The sequence below is a fragment of the Biomphalaria glabrata genome, chromosome 13 (genome assembly GCF_947242115.1).
Source record: "Biomphalaria glabrata chromosome 13, xgBioGlab47.1, whole genome shotgun sequence".
In the NCBI taxonomy this organism is placed as follows: Eukaryota; Metazoa; Mollusca; class Gastropoda; family Planorbidae; genus Biomphalaria; species Biomphalaria glabrata.
In genome coordinates this window covers 30,777,693-30,800,086 of record NC_074723.1, presented here as the reverse complement: position 1 = coordinate 30,800,086, position 22,394 = coordinate 30,777,693, and the positions used below count along the sequence as shown (strand labels likewise).

The following is a 22,394-nucleotide window of genomic DNA, read 5'->3' as shown; positions in this document are numbered from 1 at the left end:
TGTCATCGGGGTTAAAGGTCATGTGTGACACCAAGACAGACGGCGGTGGATGGATCATCTTTCAGAAAAGAATCAACGGTAAAGTAGATTTCTATAGAGGCTGGAAGGAGTATCGTAACGGCTTTGGAGATTTCAACATTGGAGAATTTTATCTGGGGAATGAAAATAACTTCTACTGGACAATATGATTTTAGAATAGATTTAGAATATAACAACAAGACATACTTTGAGCAGTACGAAAACTTTAAAGTATTGATTGAGACTGAGAAATGTAAACTAGAGATAGGGCACTATTCAGGAAATGCTGGTGATGGCTTATTTTATAATAAAAACATTCTCTTTAGTACTTTTGATAGAGATAATGACAAGAAGAGTTGGAACTGTGCACAACACTATTCAGGTGCTTGGTGGTACAATAATTGTCATCCTTACTCTCTTAACGGGAAATGGGGAAGTAAAACATTAGGCCAAGGATTGCACTGGTATAGTTTAACTGGACCTGAGAACAGTGTTTCATTTAGTGAGATGAAACTGAGAGAAAGAAAGTAAAACTCACACTTTGATGAATGTTTAAGTCTTTAAAAGTGAGGGTAAAAATGAAACAACAACTCAAATATTCTTATAAATAATGAGATTGTTTCACTAAAAACTGTTTTTACATTAGTACAACTCTTAAATTAGTCTAGAAAAGAGCAAAAATATGTCAAACTGTTTAAAATATTTATTTAGAGATTTAGTATGTTTGAAAAACTTACAAATACAACATATTATTTTATTTTTTTATTTTTTTATCTTTGGTTTGCAGTCGTCCTTTTTAAATAATAATGATTTACACAAGTCAGTTTTAATGATGAATAAAAACAACTTCCTTGTTGCAAAGCTTGCATTAACACATTCAGTCTGTCTGTCTGTCTGGTAAAATTCTTATTTCTCGACACATCCAAAATAAGATCAAGTTTTTTTTGGTTTTTTTTTTGCATTATTATTTCTTAAATCGAATTAAACAAAATTAATAAAATATAATTAACCAAATTGTTAATTAACATTATTTTTATCAAGTAAGGGAGAGAAAGAATACTAGACAGATCTGATTGCATTGGTTGAATTAGTCCCCTTTATATTTTATGTAGAGAAGTATGTCACGATTTAAAACTATCAATACATAATTATTAAACCTTCTATTTTCATAATCACTTTGCTTTCACAGGAATTACTGTATTGGATTGAGGGGCTAGTTTTTTTTATTTCTAAAATGCCATTTAAAAGCTATCACACAAAGTTCATAGAATAGGCAACAACATGGGCGTAGCCAGGATTTTTTTTCGGGAAGGGTTTTGGGGGGGGGGGGATTCCCCCCGCCCCCCGCCCCCCGCCCCCCCCCTCGGAAAAAATTATATATATATATATATATATATATATATATGTGTGTGTGTGTGTGTACATAATTAATCTTTATTACATTCTGACCCTACGAAAGACGTTTATTGTTTATTGTAGACTCCCCGCCCATGCTAGCTAGGGGGTCTGGGGGAGTTCGCAGCGCTCCCCCAGCGCGGGGCGAAGCCGGGCACTATTTCTGGTATTGAAAGCCAACAAAATGCATATTCTGAGGTATCTGCAGTGCATTATCTTGCTATTAAAAAGTTTTATTTCAAAAACCTAATGTGCTATTCTTACTGACTTTAGACCCTCTCGCGCCGTTCGGCGCATTTTCCGGCAAGCTGTTTCTTATTTTGCGTAGTTCATTTTGTGTGAGAACATGTCCCGCAAAACCTTATGCGACGATCTGTCACAACCTTACTAAGGATTCGACTCCCAGTTCGGCATATGATTTCTTTTATTTAGACCCGATCTCTATGACTGATTCCTAAAATCTGTCTTAGCCATCTTTGTTGAGATACATTTAATGATTTTTAATTTCGGCACAAGACTATTCACACTTTATTAATGGAGCCCAAGCCACTGGTAGATATTTGTAACCTTTCTTGACTACGCTCTTGGAATTACATGCATGTATTTCGCTTTAGATTTTATATCGAGAAGGAAAGTTTTTTCGTCAAATCATTTGTTGAGGGGTTTTAAACTAAGAAATCTCTGGAGTTTTTTGTTTTGTTTTTAATTCAAAACCCCATTTAGCTACGATTAAAGAATTCGGTCACTATAGTTTGCTTTAAAATAATATTAAAGAGAGAGGTTTTCAACTCTAAACGCTCTGTAGGGGAATTTCTAAACTCAAAACCATCTAGAGGGGTTTTAAACTTTAAAGAAAAAGCCATCTGGAGGAGGAAGATTTACACTCAAAACCCCTTTGGCTACGCTCATAGATTTTATAGTGTGTAATTTGCTTTTTTTTATATTGAAGAGGTACTTTTTAGCTTCAAACCCCAACTGGAGGGTTAGGGGGTTGAAACTCAAAACCCCTTTGGCTACGCTCATAGAATTTTGATTGTGTAATTTGCTTTTTTTATTTTGAAGATGGGGTTTATCGTAAATTTTGGAGGGGGTTTTAAAATCAAAATCTTCCTCAACTGTGCTGTTGGAATTTGGGAATTGTTGTTTGCATTTTTTTTGTTTTGTTTTATAGAAGAGGGGGATTTAACTGCAAAAACCTCTGGTAGGGGGTTTAAAATTCAAAACCCCCTGTAGTGGGTTTTAAACTCAAAGCCCCCTGGTAGAGGGATTTGTATCTCAAAACCCCCTGATAGGGGTTTTTTAAATCTCAAAACCCCCTGGTAGGGGGATTTGTATCTCAAAACCCCCTGATAGAGGGTTTTTAACTCAAAACTGCCTCGGCTGTGCTGTGGTAAGTGATGATTTAGTATTAAAATCTCACCTAAAATAAACAAAATGAAAGCAAAAATCATTCACCTAATTCCGTCCCTCCCCCCTGCGGGGAGGGGGATTTCATTTCGGGGGGGGGGTTGAACCCCAAGACCCCCCCCCCTGGCTACGCCCATGGGCAACAATCTAATTTCTCCACCTTTCCTATCCATAACTGGTCCACACAAGTGATAGGATTGTAGCTCATTAAAGCTAAAAGCTTCAAGATAGATCTGTTTGTATTGGTTGAATTAGTTCCCTTTATTTTTTGTACACAATTAGGCCATAGTTTAAAACTAACAATAGATAACTTTAAAATCTTCCATTTTCATAAGAACTTTGCTATCACATGCAATTACTTAACGTATTTCTTTTTAATTTATACAATGCATTTTAAAAAAAAAAGATCATTTCTTTTGGTCTATGCTAGTATAAATCAGTAGCATGGGTAGGTTTATGATCACGAGTACACGAGACTATCTATGTATGTGTATAATATGAATGTTTGTTGTAAAATGTGTTACATGTTTGAGATGTTCCTTCAGAGTTGCTTCGTCTTCTTCTCTTCTTTCTTCTCCCCTTCAGTCAACTTATTGTTCTACTAAAGAGTCCAATCGTTGATACACAGCTGCGTCATAGGTTGGGCATATGTAATCACCAGGCGCCTTTACTTTACCTTTCTTTTCCCCTGGTAACGTTAAAATAAATCGCCTCCTCAAATTCAGTAAGTAATATTTTCACGCGCTCCTTTCGTCAAAGTGGTATATGGGCATGTTCGTTTGGCCATTGCTTTTAACTCTTTCTGCTCCTAACCGTCGATATCATCGTTTATCTGACCTCATTAAATCAAATTAATGTTTTATCTTAAAAAATATACGTTATATAGGAGAAACATGCATTCCCCTTTAATTCTATACCAAATAAAACATATCTGATCACAAAGAACAAAACTTTTGAACCTTAATCATAATATGGTAGTGAAATGGTAGGGAAATGAGAAATTCCGATTGAATGTGCACCAAGAATTACGGAGGTAAAGAGTTAAAAGTGACCAATTCAAGACATGATTGGAAAAGAAAGTCATTTAACAAAAAAAGAAAGAGAAAGATGAACGTCAGGAGATAAGTTTTTATTCTACATCGTTCTTATCTTGCCTGAAAGGCGTTCTAGTTGACTGGGCTTTTGGCTTTCAAACCATTAGTGATGACAGGGATTTTGATCTGTTTCTTAGGACGTCTTTGAGGTCACCCAACTATTATAAAACCCTGATATTCTTTGCTGAAACATTAGCCGCCGGTCGTTACGCTGGCCACATGACATCCTTGTTAGCAGTTGGTCGTAGAAACAAAAACACTTGTACAGATGACCTTTGGATCGCCTGAAATATAGATATCTACGTCTAAAAAAGGACTTTAACTTACTTATTATGCTATCTACTTTTTTAGTTGAATTTATTATAGATCTCTCTTATAGGCTAAACTATAGAATCAATAGTAGAGAGGATACAAGACAAAATATGCCTGGGAAGTACATATTAATGTATTTATTTTTTAGAATAAGTACCTAAACAGTACACAATGGCTTAGAAAAACATGTAATTTGTTTATAATTTAAATGTCCCGGGTTGATGTGATCGGACATTTCGAAATGTAAATGATAAATTCTTACAACATTCTATTTAAAGACGATGGCAAGATTTATATTGTATATTGATTGTGTGTTCAGCCTTGAATTGCCCCAGCACTGAAACTATTTTGTTTTACCATGTATGGATTGTTAGAATTAAAGAATACGCCGCTATTTTGCAGGGCCGGGCTTAGGCCACTGCAACCTATGGAACCACAGTGGGAAACGTACTTTCATAGGACCCGCACTTTCATAGGACCCGCGCTAATTCAAGGTGTATATACTAATTTAAAAAAAAAAATAGGACCGCCCCCTTACTTAGAGGGCTAGTTTGGGAAGGAAATAGATGCAATCCCCCACCGTATTCCACCGAGTTGGCCAAGATCTCAGAAGGGGAGCGACATAATATAAAAATTATATTTTAATTCAAGTAATTTTGTTCACAAACTATGATTTCCCTCTACAATTTGGACCAACCCCCCCCCCCCATCAAAGGGCTTAGATGGGAAGGACAGTAGAAGTATTGCCCCCCCCCCCCCCCATGCCAATCAGCCAACATGGAAACGACATAATATAAAGATATGTTAAAACACCAAGGATGTAGATATGTAATTGAATCTGTTAGCAAGTTATGATTTCTACAAAACATTTCGACCGCCCCCTACTCGAATGCTTATGGAAAGGGTGGGGGGCGGTTGGATGCCACCACCCCTTTCCGACCCCAAAAAATCACCAAGATACTAGAAAATTGGGGGGGGGGGCGAAATAATATAAAAATAGGTTGAAATATAAATAATGACTACATATTTTTAATATAATTAATAAATTCGTATACAAATTGTGTGAATTCCATACTAAAATTCGTCCGCCCCCCCCCTTCGGAGGGAAGGGTGGGCCGAGTTGGGGGGAGGGGGCGATCGCTCCTACCCCAAACCGTAAATCCGCCATTGTCTAGATCTAGAATGCTTAGAGTACCAGTAAATTCTGATTATCTTACATTCTGTTTATACTATAATTATATCCTGGATATATATTTTAGAAGTAAATCTACACTGATTCTATAGTTACATTTGGAATTCAACGTGCATATTTATGATTATATAGATACAGATGATAAATAGATTTGATAGATTTATGATTATTATGACAAGGCCCATGGCATGTGTGAGATCAATTTTTTTAAAGCAACTATAATTAATGGACTTCATCTAAAACAAGTTCATTTATATATTTACATGCGATTTTTTTTTTATTTTATTAGTTTAGCATTAATTTGGACCAATGTCTCACCTTGACTGATAAGAGGAATCAGGTATAAAAGTCAGGAGAAAACACGATCCTTTAACTCAAGAAAACATTAAGAAAAAAAAAAAAACAGTCAAAAAAAGACAATAAGATTCATAAGAAACAAATATTCACAATTACAGTAACACCTTTTTAAAAACACTTTTTAAAAAAATCATTAAAAATTTTAAAATCACAATGTTTATGTTTACAATTATTTTTGTGTTTGAAATTGTGTATCGAAAATGCGGATAGTTTAAGTTAGCTAGTCCTAAAAAATACACAGATCTTGGGTAAAAGACTCATCAAATAAGTTACTGTAGATGTGTAGTTTTACGCGCTACTTTCAGGTCTTTTATTTGTATAACCTCTAGCGGGTTTTATCCCAACTACCCGTACTTTTGTGCAGATTTTTTTTCTTTATCAGGCACACTTAAAATTATAACATAATAATGTCAGTTTAATTTAAAAAGAGAACTGAAAATGCAAAGATATATAAGGAAAAAAGGCACTTCCGACCCAATTTAAGATTCTACTTTTCAATCAAAGAAACGAAACGCATTAGTCCAACATAGTCCATTGTTTATGTTTTGATTTAAGCTTTCTTTGCGCTATTGAAAGAAGGAGAAAAAAAGGGTGTATCTTGGTAAATGCATACAATATTTAACACCCTAATTCAACTTATACCAGCACATCTGTAGAGTACAATTTCTTACTCTTTGTTCCATTTACCAAACAAAATAATTAATTATCAATAGTTACTTACCTAAATTAGTTAATGTTTATTAATTTTGTGTTGTAAATATAGAAGTGAAGCTGGGTGCTGAAACAAATGATGATACATACATATTAAACATAAATTAATAGAAGCACCAGGGACCAAGTTTTTAAGAGAGAAAGTAGTGAATAAAATGCGACGAAAATAAGGGACTGCGCCGACCAAGGCTCGAACCAGTGACCCTGGAACAACACCGCCTAGCTATAACGCACTAAGCTAACTTAACCTCTAGACCATCGGAATATCCAAATAAACATACTTTTAATCCAGAGTCATTCCGCCCGTATGCAAATTACCACCCCAGTGGTCAATGGTCACATGCCCAAGCTAGCTCCTCCCCCACATCGCGACATCCGTTCACCAACAACTTCAATACAGCCGACACAGACAGCCGTTAGGCATGTATTAGACAGATACATCACATTTAAAAATGACTTTTTTAAGATCAGTCTTATTCCTTTTCGCTTGTCTCCATTTTTTATCAGGTCAATGTTAATAAAAAAAAAAGGAAAGTTCCCCTTTTAGACCTTGTGGTCAATATGGCAGATGATGTAAAGTTCATCTTTTTCTTTGGCCGACGGTTAACCGGCGTAGTTGGTAATGCTACAATTTTTATTTTAAAATAGATGAAAAGAAAAAGAAAATTATTAGAATATTTAAGAAAAAATAAGACATAAAGACATTAATATTCTTAATATTCATTAAGCTTTTATTGATAATTGATAACTTGTAATTTAATTAAATATTATTGTAAAATTTGCAATGACATTTGAATAAATGTAACAAACATTGTGATTTTATATTTGAGTAAAAATCAATTAAAGTAGGTAATAAGCTCACTGTATTGGTTCAACAAAAAAAAACTACCTAGCAATAGTGTTTATTGTAACATATTCAAGAAAGTTGATGGGGAGGGCCGACACCCTGAGCTACCGCAATAGGTGCGACACTATATCGGAAGGTTTCCATGCTGATTTAAGGTAGTCACTTAACGCTACTCTACTTATTCCAGAAGAGTCTTATCAAGGACGACGTTTTGCACTGTTTTCTTTTATGTGAAAAATAACATCAAATTTTTTTAATTTCTTTAAACGATCAAAACAAGACTATGGCTTGAATATATTTCTCGTCCATTGGTGAATTTGATGGGGGCCGCCTCTAAAATTCTCTTTGTTATCTTGTTTCTTCTTGATTGTTATCTAAACTTTTGTTATAGTATATTTCTTCATTGATTTGACTAGGATTTTATGGGTTGGGGGGTAGCATGGAGTAAATAATTTTCTTTCTTTACTTATTATTCATTGATTTTTAAGAGAAAACATATCGCTTTATAAGTTGTTTATAGTTTTTTTTTTTTTTTTTTTTTTTGGGGGGGGGGGGGTAGTTTAGTTTGTTTTTTTAAATATTTTTTTAACTGGTCTTTAGAATGTTTAAGTCCTTGTTCAAGACAAGCGATACGATAAGTTTCTGATGAGTACAGAGAAAAGTCATCTAATGAAAATCTCTGAAAAATGTTCGATTTGCTGATGCAGATGATTTGCTGATGCAATTAAGATAAGCCCCAGAATGCGACAGCTATGTTAGTAATAAATAAATTATCCTATATATATATATATGGTATAGCCGAAGCGTGTAATAAAGAATGATTTATTTCTTACCTGATGTTGTGAAGTAACAGTCTGTCTTTTATTACATGAACAATTTAATGACGTAGTTTTAGTGGAAATTAATAATACTAGTCGACCCGCGGCGTAGCATACGCCGCTATTTTTGCAGGGCCGGCCTTAGGCCAATGCAACCTATGCGACCGCAGTGGGCCCCGCAATTTCATAGAACCCGCACCTTAAAAGGGCCCGCTCTAATTAAAAGGTGTATAAATTATTAAATTAAAACATTTTATAACTTAAAACAGATTTCCCTCGCCCTACTGTCGATTAACCAGGTCCTCCTGGAAATCTCCCGAAATCGCAAAATATACGAAACAGTCCTTAAATTATACGGAAATATAGACACAAAAATTGTCATTTTGGGGTGTTATTTAATATGGAAAACGCCAATCTTACGCGCGGCATTGGGTATCAGCCTTAATTGTGTAATCTGGTGAGTTAATAATAAGTTACAGTCACCAAACACAGCAATTTTTAAATTAATACATAAATGAATGTCAAGAGGAGTTAAATCTAAACATATATTAATACAGTTTTGAAACGACAGAGTTATCTCCTTTTGTCCGACTATAAAAAGTGTGACGTGTTTTAATTGGCTGTCTAAATACAAGTTTTCTGCATTATGTAATAAAATTAAAAGAGGCGTTCTGTGATAACAATAACTTATTAAATTTCTCGGCTCCAGGCTTTTGTCCCTTTTCAAAATTGTATTAATAAACAAAAGTTGTAAGACCATGTAATACACTATAGGTAAACTATGTAAGATAAAGTATCAGAGCAAAATGTCCAGACACACGTTTAATATGTAATTAACAATTATCATATCAAACTCTTATTATATTTCATTTAACCAGTAAATGAATTACACTTTGACATTTGTTGTGAAGTCGCGAAAAAACATGGAAATTAACTCAACGGTGTAGTGTAATGAAAGGAGGCCAAGTGGCTGTGTGGTTAGGCCTTTAGATTCTGAACAGGAGGGTTAGGGTTGAAATTTGTTATGGATATATTAAAATAGAGAGTTGATCATCCTATTAATAATAGAGAAGCTCAAAATCTGCAATAGCTGTGCGGTTAAGTGCCTGATGAGTAAAGAGAAAAGAGATCTAATGAGCAGGGGCGTAACTAGGGATTTGGGGGCCCGGCGGATTGACCTCTTTTGGAGCCCCTTGCATTTTGACATCATTGAAAAAGCGACTTGCCATTTATTTCATCATACAAACAGGAAAAGTAGCACAGTTTGTCTTAAGCGTGTCTTCATCTAACAGGTGTCTTGGTTCAAGAAAAAAACCTAAAGGTATCCATTTTCTTTCCAGCTTTTGGAATCTGCCCTTCATCTCCATATGAAATCTGTCCAGCACTTCTGTCGCAACACGTTTGAATGGCAGTTCTATTGACAGTCCTACATTAGAACTCAACTTCCCATCAGTTCTTTTCTTTCTTCTGGTTGTTTTGATTACAGGGAATCCATAGTATTCACTACCCTCTTTTGCGTTTTTGATGGATTGAGTTTTTGTCAGTTTTTCATTATTTTGCAGAAAGCATGAAATTGTACGAATTTCTTTAGCAGCTTCCCGTATATGCAGTCCAGACTTTTGTAGTTTCTTCTGAACTATATTATTTGGTCGCAGAAGCTTGGACCAGAATTCCAGATAGGCAAAAATTATTAATTTTCCACTGCATGAAGAAGATTATGTGCTAATATTATATGATGGTACGTTATTGTTTGTGCGAAAGCAAAAGGATTAGATGGAAATAAAAAGAGAGTTTCCATTGGATTGAGGAAAGATGAATAGAGGGGTAATAACTCGAGTTTGAAGTTTAGTCCTGAAATTATAGACGCCAAACCCGAATAATGGACTATACTAGCATTATTAAGAATAACTTTTGGATCTGTTATACTCGATTCTGTACATTTTGCTTCAAGGTTAATTAGTGTAGCCATAAAATACTCGCCATTTAGATCTATTATTAGTAAAGATAACAAGATACCTGGAATTCGTTGTATATCATGCAGTTTTATTCGTGGCAACAAAGTTTAAAATGTAAAACCAACTTAAAAAAACAACAACTTTGATCTCTGTGGGAAAAAAATATTTTTAAAATGTCAACAAAGTCAACGTACTGATAGACCTAGATCTAGGTTTAGTCTTTGTTATAAATTTAATCCATAAATGTTGAAAAAAAAAAGATTCCCGTTGACACTATTTGTCAATCAAATATATTACTTTATGTATTTACAAAAAAAATTCGGACACCCATTTGGGGCCCACCCCAGGTGTCTTATTACATCATAATCTAGATTTGAAGAGAACAGAACAACTGTTGACCTTTGCGAGACTGTTGTTTAAATCTCTGGGCATTTACCTATCGTTGGACACTATGCTGTCCATGTAGATAATATGGTCAGCAGCATTAAGGTTTTGTAGAGCTGGGCTTCTGAAACAGACCTTTATTTGTATATCTACACTAGGAAATATTAACAAGCATTTATAAATAATCTTAGACATAATATATGATACAGGGAAATAATGTACAGTGTGATATAATGGTTATACATGGACAAACAGATTTGTAAAGTTTATCAAATTGAAACTTTTATTAGGTTTCGAATTGAAAGAGAGTGTATTATAAAAGTAGTAAAGTTTTTCGTACAATTAAATTTTGGCTATTAAAGTAGGTACGTTTTTATTATTAAAAAAAATAGAAATATATTTGTCTAGATTTCGTTTTCATAAAACAATACGATTGCTATTTTTCAGAACTTGTTATTGATGTCCAGCCAAACACCATATCACCAGAGATAACGCCCCAAATTGCGATCAACTGTTCTATAACCAACAATGAAGTACAAGATATCGATGTTATCAAATCTCTAACTCTAGCTCGTTATAACGAAACTTTCAAACAACTTCACCGATTCATATTTTCTCAAGTCAGTCTGGGAAATCTGTTTATAACCTTATCTCTACACAATCCAATTCAAATTGATGCTAAAGTGTATAGATGTAACGCCACTGGAGACAATTCAAAAGGGACGAATATTTCTAAGTTTGCTAAGAAGGCGGTAGAATTGGAAAAAAACTCGACCACTTTTATTGAAGAGATTCGACGTTTGAAGAAAAACAAAGACAACTGTCAATGTTCTGTAAAGAAAGACAAACGGACAGACACAAACCGAAGTAAGTTGGATCTCATAGAAAAACATATTAAGTTCTGACAAAGACAACATTGAGCGTTTTATTGTAAAGCGTTAGACTTACGAAGTGATGGGTTTTGGGTTATAATCTCGTTTAGGCTTGAGATTTTTAACCTACCGATTCCTAAGACACATAGGTATGCACTTAATTATCTGTTATAAAGTCGATTGCCCTTATTGTACTCTCCATAACTTTGACCAAAGAAACTATTCAATATTGCAACATCTATAAGACATTGAATTCTGAAAAGGTCACTATCTGTACCATCAGTGAAGAAAATGATATATTGGTAACTTTAAACAGTAATATAAAAGTAATGTATAAAGTCGATTGCACATATTTAACTCTCCATATCCCGGGCATGCTACCCTGCCTCACAGTGGCGCCGGGTGGAAACGAGCGTAGGAGGAAACGATTACACTAAAGGGTAGAAAAACAAGAGTCATGTGGGGTAGCCTAAGGGGGTGCGAGAGAATCCTAATTGCACTGTGCGGAGTTGTAAAAAAGATCCCACAACCTTGTCACAATCCAGGCGCCGTTCCTCAAGGGGCCGTTACATAATAAATGGCATGTCCCGCACATGTCTCCTCAATTGATCTCACAATCTAGATCTTTCCCTGTGGGTTGCAGTTTAGAGAATGATTTGCAATATTTTCTGGTGATTTTAACATAGCTATACCAATCCAAGCTCAAATGACTCTGTTGATTTGCCTCTTCAAGTGTTGTTGTTTTTTGATGGGCTGTTTACTATAGACGTTAGTGAGATATGTTTTGGCCACTTGGCACGTATCATGTGTCGCAACCATTTCTTGTTGAATGCCTTGACCTAGACTGCATTGCTATTGGTACTCTCCATGTCTGTGCGTGATGCGATTGCCCACGTCGCCTTCGACTTGCTCCGCTTCTGCGGTTTGCAAAATATGTCTAAAAATTACTTTTTTCTGGGACTTGGTTTAAAATCTTAACGTATTATTTTCTAACAGGTTATCAAGATAAACGCTTCTACTATTGAATAAGGCGCCGATCATTTTTAAGAAACCTCTAACTATCTCGTTCGTCAGCCGCCTCCATCAATTTGGTCTCTTGAATGTCATTTCTTGCAAGATGGCATCAATGCTGTTCTTAATAGCATGTTTTTAAGAGGCACTTTTATTACAATCAACTTTAAGCTTGCCATACACGTTTGTCCCTCTAAAAGAATATATAGCCTTACTAGCGTAAATGTAAAAAAATAAAAGCATCTTTTTTTACGAAACTGACAAAGAGAGAATGATTTTTTTCAACTCCGGTTCTATAAATAGCTTACACATGTCTATCTGAAATTGGTTTAACTTGGACAAAACTAATTGTTTGCAAGTCTACACAATTCTTTCTTTTATTAACTAAACATTTTAGAATGACATATACTTTATATAGAGACCCTAACTTTAAGATCAAATCTCTTTCTAAGTTGTTGTTTGAATATTTTCCATTTTATTTCTTTTAGTCTATATCGGGGTTTTTAAATATACCTTATTACAATCTTCGTTCCTAAGTGACCGGACTAGTAGAATTTCTAAAGTGATGTTTTAAAAAGATAGGTTATGGTTTCAACATTTGTATGGATTATGAGGCGTTTTAACCACTTAAAGCTATATAAAAAAGATATTCAATGTATTACTGGTATTTCACTGAGATGTACCAATTCAAAATTTTCTAAAATGAATTTTAAATAGTATATATCAAAAGAAATTTATTTTCTAAAGTTTATATAATAACAAATCGTAAACAAATTGTATATATATTATGCTATTCTAATTTTTTCTTTTCAATTACGAATTTTTCAGGACAAAAAATGCAAAAATTTGTTCATAAAAAGTCTAAAGAGTTCTCTTTGTCATTGTACTACAGAAATAAAAGACGGAAAGGTCAACGTCAAAGAACGATAACTACTACAAAAAAAATGAAATCTATTTTTAATTTACATCACTATTACTAGATTAACCAATTTAAAGATCATACTTATAAAAACATTAAATATTATCTTTTTGTTTTTTAAATACCTTACTAAATCATATAAATTGTTTTACTTCATATAAATTTTACAAGTTTAAAGAAATACTTGTAAAATAAAGCAAAAAACATTTTGTAGATTTATCATTTGATAAGCAAATTTAAGTGGTAAGTTTTTATAAACTTAATTGAATAGATTTGTATCAACTGTGTGGCATTTTCATAGAGTGTTGGCTTTTAGAGCTTAACGTACAGGGTTCTAATCTCACAGACAGCAATTTTTTTTTTTTTTTTACTTTTTCTTTTCTTTTTTTCCTCTAAATGAAAATTGAAAATATATACCAAGATAACCGAATAAATCGATAATTTTGTCTAAAAAATTGGTCATTTCACTGTTTTAAGTCGTTCATCTAGCTATCTTTGCAATTTCATACATTCTTCATCTTTAGTGATGATTTTGACAGTAAGACGTTTCTTGCAATGTAACCAAAACTAGCTCAGAATTTGTCTCTTTTTAATTATCATACATATGATTAAATGTAAACTGTCCATTTCTGTAAAAGCGAATTACAATGATCGAGAGTACCCTGTTCCTCCGTATAATTTGTTTCAAAATGTGATTGCATTTACTTGACTTACCTGACTTAATCCTTTAGACTACCTGTAAAACATATAGTCGCAACAGTACTTTGTCAATGTACATTGTTTTGGACAATTTTACCTTGGTCCATGTACACCCTGACATCTTTGGCTTTTGATTTGTTGATCTCCTCAATTGATCTCACAATCTAAATTTTCCCCTGTGGGTTGCAGTTTAGAGAATGATTTGCAATATTTTCTCGTGATTTTAACATAGCTATACCAATCCAAGCTCAATTGACTCTGTTGATTTGCCTCTTCAAGTGTTGTTGTTTTTTGATGGGCTGTTTACTATAGACGTTAGTGAGATATGTTTTGGCCACTTGGCACGTATCATGTGTCGCAACCATTTCTTGTTGAATGCCTTGACCTAGACTGCATTGCTATTGGTACTCTCCATGTCTGTGCGTGATGCGATTGCCCACGTCGCCTTCGACTTGCTCCGCTTCTGCGGTTTGCAAAATATGTCTAAAAATTACTTTTTTCTGGGACTTGGTTTAAAATCTTAACGTATTATTTTCTAACAGGTTATCAAGATAAACGCTTCTACTATTGAATAAGGCGCCGATCATTTTTAAGAAACCTCTAACTATCTCGTTCGTCAGCCGCCTCCATCAATTTGGTCTCTTGAATGTCATTTCTTGCAAGATGGCATCAATGCTGTTCTTAATAGCATGTTTTTAAGAGGCACTTTTATTACAATCAACTTTAAGCTTGCCATACACGTTTGTCCCTCTAGAAGAATATATAACCTTACTAGCGTAAATGTAAAAAAATAAAAGCATCTTTTTTTACGAAACTGACAAAGAGAGAATGATTTTTTTCAACTCCGGTTCTATAAATAGCTTACACATGTCTATCTGAAATTGGTTTAACTTGGACAAAACTAATTGTTTGCAAGTCTACACAATTCTTTCTTTTATTAACTAAACATTTTAGAATGACATATACTTTATATAGAGACCCTAACTTTAAGATCAAATCTCTTTCTAAGTTGTTGTTTGAATATTTTCCATTTTATTTCTTTTAGTCTATATCGGGGTTTTTAAATATACCTTATTACAATCTTCGTTCCTAAGTGACCGGACTAGTAGAATTTCTAAAGTGATGTTTTAAAAAGATAGGTTATGGTTTCGTATGCCATACCAGTGCTGTGGCGTTTTAACCTCTTAAAGCTATATAAAAAAGATATTCAATGTATTACTGGTATTTCACTGAAATGTACCAATTCAAAATTTTCTAAAATGAATTTTAAATAGTATATATCAAAAGAAATTTATTTTCTAAAGTTTATATAATAACAAATCGTAAACAAATTGTATATATATTATGCTATTCTAATTTTTTCTTTTCAATTACGAATTTTTCAGGACAAAAAATGCAAAAATTTGTTCATAAAAAGTCTAAAGAGTTCTCTTTGTCATTGTACTACAGAAATAAAAGACGGAAAGGTCAACGTCAAAGAACGATAACTACTAAAAAAATAATGAAATCTATTTTTAATTTACATCACTATTACTAGATTAACCAATTTAAAGATCATCCTTATAAAAACATAAAATATTATCTTTTTGTTTTTTAAATACCTTTCTAAATCATATAAATTGTTTTACTTCATATAAATTTTACAAGTTTAAAGAAATACTTGTAAAATAAAGCAAAAAACATTTTGTAGATTTATCATTTGAAAAGCAAATTTAAGTGGTAAGTTTTTATAAACTTTACTGAATAAATTTGTATCAGCTGTGTGGCATTTTCATAGAGTGTTGGCTTTTAGAGCTTAACGTACTGGGTTCTAATCTCACTGACAGCAATTTTTTTTTTTTTTTTACTTTTTCTTTTCTTTTTTTCCTCTAAATGAAAATTGAAAATATATACGTAGATAACCGAATAAATCGATAATTTTGTCTAAACAATTGGTCATTTCACTGTTTTAAGTCGTTCATCTAGCTATCTTTGCAATTTCATACATTCTTCATCTTTAGTGATGATTTTGACAGTAAGACGTTTCTTGCAATGTAACCAAAACTAGCTCAGAATTTGTCTCTTTTTAATTATCATACATATGATTAAATGTAAACTGTCCATTTCTGTAAAAGCGAATTACAATGATCGAGAGTACCCTGTTCCTCCGTATAATTTGTTTCAAAATGTGATTGCATTTACTTGACTTACCTGACTTAATCCTTTAGACTACCTGTAAAACATATAGTCGCAACAGTACTTTGTCAATGTACATTGTTTTGGACAATTTTACCTTGGTCCATGTACATCCTGACATCTTTGGCTTTTGATTTGTTGATCTCCTCAATTGATCTCACAATCTAAATCTTCCCCTGTGGGTTGCAGTTTAGAGAATGATTTGCAATATTTTCTCGTAATTTTAACATAGCTATACCAATCCAAGCTCAATTGACTCTGTTGATTTGCCTCTTCAAGTGTTGTTGTTTTTTGATGGGCTGTTTACTATAGACGTTAGTGAGATATGTTTTGGCCACTTGGCACGTATCATGTGTCGCAACCATTTTTTGTTGAATGCCTTGACCTAGACTGCATTGCTATTGGTACTCTCCATGTCTGTGCGTGATGCGATTGCCCACGTCGCCTTCGACTTGCTCCGCTTCTGCGGTTTGCAAAATATGTCTAAAAATTACTTTTTTCTGGGACTTGGTTTAAAATCTTAACGTATTATTTTCTAACAGGTTATCAAGATAAACGCTTCTACTATTGAATAAGGCGCCGATCATTTTTAAGAAACCTCTAACTATCTCGTTCGTCAGCCGCCTCCATCAATTTGGTCTCTTGAATGTCATTTCTTGCAAGATGGCATCAATGCTGTTCTTAATAGCATGTTTTTAAGAGGCACTTTTATTACAATCAACTTTAAGCTTGCCATACACGTTTGTCCCTCTAAAAGAATATATAGCCTTACTAGCGTAAATGTAAAAAAATAAAAGCATCTTTTTTTACGAAACTGACAAAGAGAGAATGATTTTTTTCAACTCCGGTTCTATAAATAGCTTACACATGTCTATCTGAAATTGGTTTAACTTGGACAAAACTAATTGTTTGCAAGTCTACACAATTCTTTCTTTTATTAACTAAACATTTTAGAATGACATATACTTTATATAGAGACCCTAACTTTAAGATCAAATCTCTTTCTAAGTTGTTGTTTGAATATTTTCCATTTTATTTCTTTTAGTCTATATCGGGGTTTTTAAATATACCTTATTACAATCTTCGTTCCTATGTGACCGGACTAGTAGAATTTCTAAAGTGATGTTTTAAAAAGATAGGTTATGGTTTCAACATTAGTGTACATTAAGAGGCGTTTTAACCTCTTAAAGCTATATAAAAAAGATATTCAATGTATTACTGGTATTTCACTGAAATGTACCAATTCAAAATTTTCTAAAATGAATTTTAAATAGTATATATCAAAAGAAATTTATTTTCTAAAGTTTATATAATAACAAATCGTAAACAAATTGTATATATATTATGCTATTCCAATTTTTTGTTTTCAATTACGAATTTTTCAGGACAAAAAATGCAAAAATTTGTTCATAAAAAGTCTAAAGAGTTCTCTTTGTCATTGTACTACAGAAATAAAAGACGGAAAGGTCAACGTCAAAGAACGATAACTACTAAAAAAAATAATGAAATCTATTTTTAATTTACATCACTATTACTAGATTAACCAATTTAAAGATCATACTTATAAAAACATAAAATATTATCTTTTTGTTTTTTAAATACCTTTCTAAATCATATAAATTGTTTTACTTCATATAAATTTTACAAGTTTAAAGAAATACTTGTAAAATAAAGCAAAAAACATTTTGTAGATTTATCATTTGAAAAGCAAATTTAAGTGGTAAGTTTTTATAAACTTTACTGAATAAATTTGTATCAGCTGTGTGGCATTTTCATAGAGTGTTGGCTTTTAGAGCTTAACGTACTGGGTTCTAATTTCACTGACAGCAATTTTTTTTTTTTTTTTTTACTTTTTCTTTTCTTTTTTTCCTCTAAATGAAAATTGAAAATATATACCAAGATAACCGAATAAATCGATAATTTTGTCTAAAAAATTGGTCATTTCACTGTTTTAAGTCGATCATCTAGCTATCTTTGCAATTTTATACATTCTTCATCTTTAGTGACGATTTTGACAGTAAGACGTTTCTTGCAATGTAACCAAAACTAGCTCAGAATTTGTCTCTTTTTAATTATCATACATATGATTAAATGTAAACTGTTCATTTCTGTAAAAGCGAATTACAATGATCGAGAGTACCCTGTTCCTCCGTATAATTTGTTTCAAAATGTGATTGCATTTACTTGACTTACCTGACTTAATCCTTTAGACTACCTGTAAAACATATAGTCGCAACAGTACTTTGTCAATGTACATTGTTTTGGACAATTTTACCTTGATCCATGTACATCCTGACATCTTTGGCTTTTGATTTGTTGATCTCCTCAATTGATCTCACAATCTAAATTTTCCCCTGTGGGTTGCAGTTTAGAGAATGATTTGCAATATTTTCTCGTGATTTTAACATAGCTATACCAATCCAAGCTCAATTGACTCTGTTGATTTGCCTCTTCAAGTGTTGTTGTTTTTTGATGGGCTGTTTACTATAGACGTTAGTGAGATATGTTTTGGCCACTTGGCACGTATCATGTGTCGCAACCATTTCTTGTTGAATGCCTTGACCTAGACTGCATTGCTATTGGTACTCTCCATGTCTGTGCGTGATGCGATTGCCCAAGTCGCCTTCGACTTGCTCCCCTTCTGCGGTTTGCAAAATATGTCTAAAAATTACTTTTTTCTGGGACTTGGTTTAAAATCTTAACGTATTATTTTCTAACAGGTTATCAAGATAAACGCTTCTACTATTGAATAAGGCGCCGATCATTTTTAAGAAACCTCTAACTATCTCGTTCGTCAGCCGCCTCCATCAATTTGGTCTCTTGAATGTCATTTCTTGCAAGATGGCATCAATGCTGTTCTTAATAGCATGTTTTTAAGAGGCACTTTTATTACAATCAACTTTAAGTTTGCCATACACGTTTGTCCCTCTAATAGAATATATAGCCTTACTAGCATAAATGTAAAAAAATAAAAGCATCTTTTTTTACGAAACTGACAAGGAGAGAATGATTTTTTTCAACTCCGGTTCTATAAATAGCTTACACATGTCTATCTGAAATTGGTTTAACTTGGACAAAACTAATTGTTTGCAAGTCTACACAATTCTTTCTTTTATTAACTAAACATTTTAGAATGACATATACTTTATATAGAGACCCTAACTTTAAGATCAAATCTCTTTCTAAGTTGTTGTTTGAATATTTTCCATTTTATTTCTTTTAGTCTATATCGGGGTTTTTAAATATACCTTATTACAATCTTCGTTCCTAAGTGACCGGACTAGTAGAATTTCTAAAGTGATGTTTTAAAAAGATAGGTTATGGTTTCAACATTTGTATGGATTATGAGGCGTTTTAACCACTTAAAGCTATATAAAAAAGATATTCAATGTATTACTTGTATTTCACTTAAATGTACCAATTCAAAATTTTCTAAAATAAATTTTAAATTGTATATATCAAAAGAAATTTATTTTCTAAAGTTTATATAATAACAAATCGTAAACAAATTGTATATATATTATGCTATTCTAATTTTTTCTTTTCAATTACGAATTTTTCAGGACAAAAAATGCAAAAATTTGTTCATAAAAAGTCTAAAGAGTTCTCTTTGTCATTGTACTACAGAAATACAAGACGGAAAGGTCAACGTCAAAGAACGATAACTACTAAAAAACTAATGAAATCTATTTTTAATTTACATCACTATTACTAGATTAACCAATTTAAAGATCATCCTTATAAAAACATTAAATATTATCTTTTTGTTTTTTAAATACCTTACTAAATCATATAAATTGTTTTACTTCATATAAATTTTACAAGTTTAAAGAAATACTTGTAAAATAAAGCAAAAAACATTTTGTATTTTTATCATTTGAAAAGCAAATTTAAGTGGTAAGTTTTTATAAACTTAATTGAATAGATTTGTATCAACTGTGTGGCATTTTCATAGAGTGTTGGCTTTTAGAGCTTAACGTACAGGGTTCTAATCTCACTGACAGCAATTTTTTTTTTTTTTTTACTTTTTCTTTTCTTTTTTTCCTCTAAATGAAAATTGAAAATATATACCAAGATAACCGAATAAATCGATAATTTTGTCTAAAAAATTGGTCATTTCACTGTTTTAAGTCGTTCATCTAGCTATCTTTGCAATTTCATACATTCTTTATCTTTAGTGATGATTTTGACAGTAAGACGTTTCTTGCAATGTAACCAAAACTAGCTCAGAATTTGTCTCTTTTTAATTATCATACATATGATTAAATGTGAACTGTCCATTTCTGTAAAAGCGAATTACAATGATCGAGAGTACCCTGTTCCTCCGTATAATTTGTTTCAAAATGTGATTGCATTTACTTGACTTACCTGACTTAATCCTTTAGACTACCTGTAAAACATATAGTCGCAACAGTACTTTGTCAATGTACATTGTTTTGGACAATTTTACCTTGGTCCATGTACATCCTGACATCTTTGGCTTTTGATTTGTTGATCTCCTCAATTGATCTCACAATCTAAATTTTCCCCTGTGGGTTGCAGTTTAGAGAATGATTTGCAATATTTTCTCGTGATTTTAACATAGCTATACCAATCCAAGCTCAATTGACTCTGTTGATTTGCCTCTTCAAGTGTTGTTGTTTTTTGATGGGCTGTTTACTATAGACGTTAGTGAGATATGTTTTGGCCACTTGGCACGTATCATGTGTCACAACCATTTCTTGTTGAATGCCTTGACCTAGACTGCATTGCTATTGGTACTCTCCATGTCTGTGCGTGATGCGATTGCCCACGTCACCTTCGACTTGCTCCGCTTCTGCGGTTTGCAAAATATGTCTAAAAATTACTTTTTTCTGGGACTTGGTTTAAAATCTTAACGTATTATTTTCTAACAGGTTATCAAGATAAACGCTTCTACTATTGAATAAGGCGCCGATCATTTTTAAGAAACCTCTAACTATCTCGTTCGTCAGCCGCCTCCATCAATTTGGTCACTTGAATGTCATTTCTTGCAAGATGGCATCAATGCTGTTCATAATAGCATGTTTTTAAGAGGCACTTTTATTACAATCAACTTTAAGCTTGCCATACACGTTTGTCCCTCTAAAAGAATATATAACCTTACTAGCGTAAATGTAAAAAAATAAAAGCATCTTTTTTTACGAAACTGACAAGGAGAGAATGATTTTTTTCAACTCCGGTTCTATAAATAGCTTACACATGTCTATCTGAAATTGGTTTAACTTGGACAAAACTAATTGTTTGCAAGTCTACACAATTCTTTCTTTTATTAATTAAACATTTTAGAATGACATATACTTTATATAGAGACCCTAACTTTAAGATCAAATCTCTTTCTAAGTTGTTGTTTGAATATTTTCCATTTTATTTCTTTTAGTCTATATCGGGGTTTTTAAATATACCTTATTACAATCTTCGTTCCTAAGTGACCGGACTAGTAGAATTTCTAAAGTGATGTTTTAAAAAGATAGGTTATGGTTTCGAAATCTGTATAGATTAGGTGGCGTTTTAACCACTTAAAGCTATATAAAAAAAAATTCAATGTATTACTTGTATTTCACTGAAATGTACCAATTCAAAATTTTCTAAAATGAATTTTAAATAGTATATATCAAAAGAAATTTATTTTCTAAAGTTTATATAATAACAAATCGTAAACAAATTGTATATATATTATGCTATTCTAATTTTTTCTTTAGTGATGATTTTGACAGTAAGACGTTTCTTGCAATGTAACCAAAACTAGCTCAGAATTTAGTCTCTTTATAATTATCATACATATGATTAAATGTAAACTGACCATTTGTGTAAAAGCGAATTACAATGATCGAGAGTACCCTGTTCCTCCGTATAATTTGTTTCAAAATGTGATTGCATTTACTTGACTTACCTGACTTAATCCTTTAGACTACCAGTAAAACATGTAGTCGCAACAGTACTTTGTCAATGTACATTGTTTGGGACAATTTTACCTTGGTCCATGTACATCCTGACATCTATGGCTTTTGATTTGTTGATCTCCTCAATTGATCTCACAATCTAAATCTTTCCCTGTGGGTTGCAGTTTAGAGAATGATTTGCAATATTTTCTCGTAATTTTAACATAGTTATACCAATCCAAGCTCAATTGACTCTGTTGATTTGCCTCTTCAAGTGTTGTTGTTTTTTGATGGGCTGTTTACTATAGACGTTAGTGAGATATGTTTT

General features: G+C 32.7%; 1 protein-coding gene across 1 annotated transcript; it reads left to right on the top strand.

Moving 5' to 3' along the window:
* On the top strand, positions 1–549 carry LOC129922557 (fibrinogen C domain-containing protein 1-like). The gene is made up of 2 exons (XM_056009197.1): positions 1–166; positions 345–549. Exons 1-2 carry the CDS (start codon positions 21–23, stop codon positions 547–549), a joined length of 351 nt encoding a protein of 116 aa, XP_055865172.1. The 5' UTR covers positions 1–20.
* Positions 550–22,394: the final 21,845 nt, after the last annotated feature.

Bases quoted from the DNA above. Each gene is read 5' to 3' on its own strand.
- LOC129922557 (XM_056009197.1), top strand. From the start codon at position 21: ATGTGTGACACCAAGACAGACGGCGGTGGATGGATCATCTTTCAGAAA. The intron at 167-344 runs TAACTTCTACTG...CATTCTCTTTAG, and splicing joins TTTTATCTGGGGAATGAAAA to TACTTTTGATAGAGATAATG.